Source organism: Rhagoletis zephyria, unplaced genomic scaffold (assembly GCF_001687245.7).
Source record: "Rhagoletis zephyria isolate East Lansing unplaced genomic scaffold, Rhagoletis_zephyria_1.1 Rzeph_scaffold_00991, whole genome shotgun sequence".
Classification (NCBI taxonomy): Eukaryota; Metazoa; Arthropoda; class Insecta; order Diptera; family Tephritidae; genus Rhagoletis; species Rhagoletis zephyria.
In genome coordinates, this window is record NW_016158075.1 from 103,048 (window position 1) to 106,925 (window position 3,878).

Below are 3,878 nucleotides of genomic sequence, written 5' to 3' on the forward strand. Positions count from 1 at the left end.
TCCCGGGCGCCATCTGTTGTTCAACTTTATAATCAACTAGAACACAAATCAGCCACTACATGTGAACTTTACAAGTGAGAATTGTGAATTTCTCATGCTGAGAACGTAAACTCCAAATGTCAAAATTTTCTGCTACAGAGCGCAATTTTTAATTAAATAGGTGTCGCCCTCTCCGTTATGTGTAAAAATTGCTAAAATTTTTACTAAACACCGGAATTTTTAGCTATTTAATAGAAAAAAAACTGAGTTGTCAGTTATTTAGCCCTTTCAATTTAAGTAAACAATGGCAAGTCTGGGGTAGTTAGGTCTTACCAATGTTTTTAGGCAATTTTTTTTTGGTTTCTCCATATAAAAAAAAACGTCGAAAAATTTTTATATGGGAGAAAATGAGTACACCTTCAACAAAAAAATTTTATCAAAAATCATTGGTAAATCCGAGCTACATCAGGCTTGCTGTTATACTAAAATTGAATGGGCTAAAAAACTGCATAACTCAACTTTGTTCAAGAGTGTAAATTAAGTCTGCATTATTCTGAATCCTGAATTCGTATATGAAAATACTATTTACATATATACTTTGCTTGCTAAGCAAAATGTTATAGTTAACTAAATCGATTCGTTTTAGAACTGCTAGTTTCCTCCTCGCCTTAGGGCAATGTTTAATCAAAAATTTCAAATGTCCAGCATATTTTATACTTTTATGAATATAGTTAGCCAAAATTACAAATTCAAGCAAATAGAAAACTTTGAGAATACATTATTAAATTTATGTAAAACATTGCAAACAGTAGTATAAATACATAGTATCATTTTTTTTTAGCATCTTTTAGTCCAGCACCGGCGTTAAACTTGAAGAAAATTATATCACCGTCTTCAACGACGTAGTTACGGCCCTGTTGACGATATTTACCAGCTGCTTTGGCAGCAGCCTCTGAGCCTTCTTCTTTGAAGTCAATGAAATGCATTACTTCAGCCATAATAAAACCCTTTTCGAAATCGGTGTGAATACGTCCAGCAGCTTGTGGAGCCTTTGTTCCTTTCTGATAATACAAGAATGTAATTTTATTAATTTTAAGTTCACTCTTCTATATCATACTTTGATTGCTGAGTATATATACCTGAATAGTCCATGCCTTGACTTCATCTGGTCCGGCTGTGAAGAAGTACTCTAGCTGTAAAGCTTTGTAGCCAGTAACAATTATTTTGTCCAACTGACTCTTGCATTTGACTTCCTCTTCATATTGCTTGCGCTCGAGATCATCTTTCTCAGCTAATGTGTGTTCAAATGCTCCAGAGAATGGAATTATAACTGCGCCGGGATCATACTTATCCACCCACTCTTTTATTTTGGGTAGCCACTTGTTCTTTTTGCGAATAAAGTCTTTCTCTGATAAATTTACCAGGTAAATGACTGGTTTCGATGTAAGGAACATATATTTATTGAGTGTTTCAATCTGTAATAAAAAAGTATTAGTATTGTTCACAACAATTAATATCAGTTTGTACATATTCGTACGTAACATACATCATGTGCATTCCAGTCAGCAAATCGTAAATGCTTTTTCTCATCTACTAAAATGCCTTTAATCTTTAACATTGCATCGTATTCGGGCTTGAGCTTCTTGTCACCACCACGTGCAACTACCTTTTCTAATTTATCTAAATTCTGCAGTAACTTCTCTTCATCTTTTAGACGTAATTCCTCGGAAATGATGTCTAAATCACGTACAGGGTCTACTTCACCTTCTACATGAGTTACATCAGGATCTTCGAAAGCACGACATAAATGGAAAATAGCATCGCAGGCGCTTATGTGCGATAAGAAAGCATTGCCAAGACCTTGACCTTCAGACGCCCCCTTGACCAGACCGGCAATATCGACCACATTGAGGAAGGCAGGCACCCTCCTTAAATATTTAAAGTAAAACAAAAATAAGATGTTAATTTCTGTAAATTATTTCATTGAACTCACGAGACCGGCTTGTGATAGTCACACAGAAAATCGAAGCGGTCGTCTGGCACTGGTACCCTACGTAATGAAACAAGAAAAGAATAAGATTAGTCATCACAAAGTCAACGAGCGGCACCATTTTACTCTTGCTACTTCAATGTTTTCGAATTCAGCATTTAGCGAACTTATCTTAATTGAACAACTTAAACAATAACGAGCCTTAAGGATTTTTTTTTTACGGCTGAAGGTAAAACTTTTTTTTATTACTACGAACCATCGTCCATTGGTAATGCCATGTCGCTATTGGAAATGCATTTCAACACAGCCAATCATTGCAATTTCCTATAATTTCCTGTAATTTTAGAATGTCCTCCGGCAGTGAACGCCATTTCGCTTAGGAGACGATCACCTTTCGTATAAGCAAGCTATCATGTCAGACTGCTTTTGGTCAACTTAATACCGGCGAATAGTGACCAGAGCATTTTAAATTTTTTTTTTTTTCTTTTTTACCATTAGTTTTTTTTTAACCTGTTTGCAGGCATTTTACGAATCTTTAAATTTTCTACAGGCGTCCAGCGAAGATTTGCATACGAAATTACCAACGCCCATTATTGCTTATTTTCCTTTTTCTGCTGTGAAGCAAAACTAAACTCGAATTAAAATAAAGGATTGGTTGGCAATTCTTTCTACAGTGGCCAACGGCAGCACTGCGGTTCGTAGAAAAGCGTTTTCACAGGCTGTGTGCAGCAGAATAGTGTTCGCAAATTATAATAATTTTGGACTGCTTTTGAGTAAGTCATGGCGGAAATCTAGGAAAAAGAGATATAAAGAGGAGCGCCCAATGCACGCCCAAAAGAGCTATTTGAAGAGCTCAACAAGACACACCTTCATTTTAGCTCACAGCAGTAAACTTTAATAGACTCACGTTCGCAAAATTGATCTAAAGTATGCTTCCAGCAGTTGGAGTAAGAACATATTCGTGTTTTTGTTATTTCATTTAAGTGGCTTACTTCCAATCCGTATGCAAATTATTATAATTAAAATATAAAAATCCCTACGTACATATGTACCGCAGCGATGCAAGTAGCTTCAGGTTAGCAATATCTAGTTTCTTAAGTGTAACACATCATGGACTTGAACAGATAATTGGAATACTTATTCTCATTTGGATCGATTGTGCAGAAAGGAAAGTTCTCCGCTGGTGCAGCACTTTTGGTCAGTACGTTGAAGAACGTTGACTTGCCAACATTGGGTACACCAACGATACCAATGCGTAGATTTGTGCCAATGCGACCAATTAGTGGTTTACGTTCGGGTTCTTCATGCTTTTTCGGTGGCATTGTGTTGGTTTATGCTGCTGAAAATATTAAAAAGTAAATTAGTCGTACAGGACTCATTACTGTTTATATGTACACGCATTTTGTCTATTTTTGGTAAATATTTGTATAGTTGGCAGCAGCACTTGTGCTGAATTAGTGCTGTTGTTGCTACATAACCTCAACGTCGCGAAACTTACCTTAAAATACTGCCAAATGCAAAGGATTTAGCTGTACTACTAAAACTAAGCTTTACTAAGAATTAAATAAAAGTTTAATATATTTTAAAGCTAATAAATCACCGAAAAATTACTCTTATTCTGCACCACAGCCGGCACTGAATCAATACGGTCGCACACATGCACGTAAAGAAACGTCAGCTGTCAAATTAGCAAAGCTGTCACTGTTGGCTACTGTGAATGGAAAATTTTAAAAACGTTCGCAATAATAAATACACGGTGAAAATTTATTTGTTATATATAATGATTTTTGAAAAATATGTTATTCTTATGCGAATTGTTGTAACAGCATTCAAAATTAAAGCGAACCGTTTAATACTAAAAAACTACCAGCTAATTGCAATAAAACCGAAGTCAAAAACAGAAAATATC

At 35.5% G+C, this 3,878-nt stretch overlaps 1 protein-coding gene across 2 annotated transcripts; it reads right to left on the reverse strand.

Moving 5' to 3' along the window:
* Nucleotides 1–677: 677 nt before the first annotated feature.
* Nucleotides 678–3,637, reverse strand: LOC108362335 (obg-like ATPase 1). 2 transcript variants are annotated; one of them, XM_017615266.1, is made up of 7 exons: nucleotides 3,581–3,637; nucleotides 3,468–3,522; nucleotides 3,111–3,305; nucleotides 1,973–2,033; nucleotides 1,526–1,907; nucleotides 1,119–1,454; nucleotides 678–1,040 (listed from the first exon to the last, which is right to left on the reverse strand). In XM_017615266.1, exons 3-7 carry the CDS (start codon nucleotides 3,289–3,291, stop codon nucleotides 807–809), a joined length of 1,194 nt encoding a protein of 397 aa, XP_017470755.1. In that variant the 5' UTR covers nucleotides 3,292–3,305; nucleotides 3,468–3,522; nucleotides 3,581–3,637; the 3' UTR covers nucleotides 678–806. The 2 variants fall into 2 exon arrangements, with proteins under 2 accessions (XP_017470755.1, XP_017470754.1); XM_017615265.1 differs by having other exon boundaries at nucleotides 3,111–3,308.
* Between the last annotated feature and the right edge of the window lie 241 nt (nucleotides 3,638–3,878).

Bases quoted from the DNA above. Each gene is read 5' to 3' on its own strand.
- LOC108362335 (XM_017615266.1), bottom strand. From the start codon at position 3,291: ATGCCACCGAAAAAGCATGAAGAACCCGAACGTAAACCACTAATTGGT. The intron at 2,034-3,110 runs ATAAGTATTCCA...TTGTTTCATTAC, and splicing joins CACAATCGATCCAAATGAGA to GTAGGGTACCAGTGCCAGAC. The intron at 1,908-1,972 runs GTGAGTTCAATG...TAAATATTTAAG, and splicing joins GACTATCACAAGCCGGTCTC to GAGGGTGCCTGCCTTCCTCA.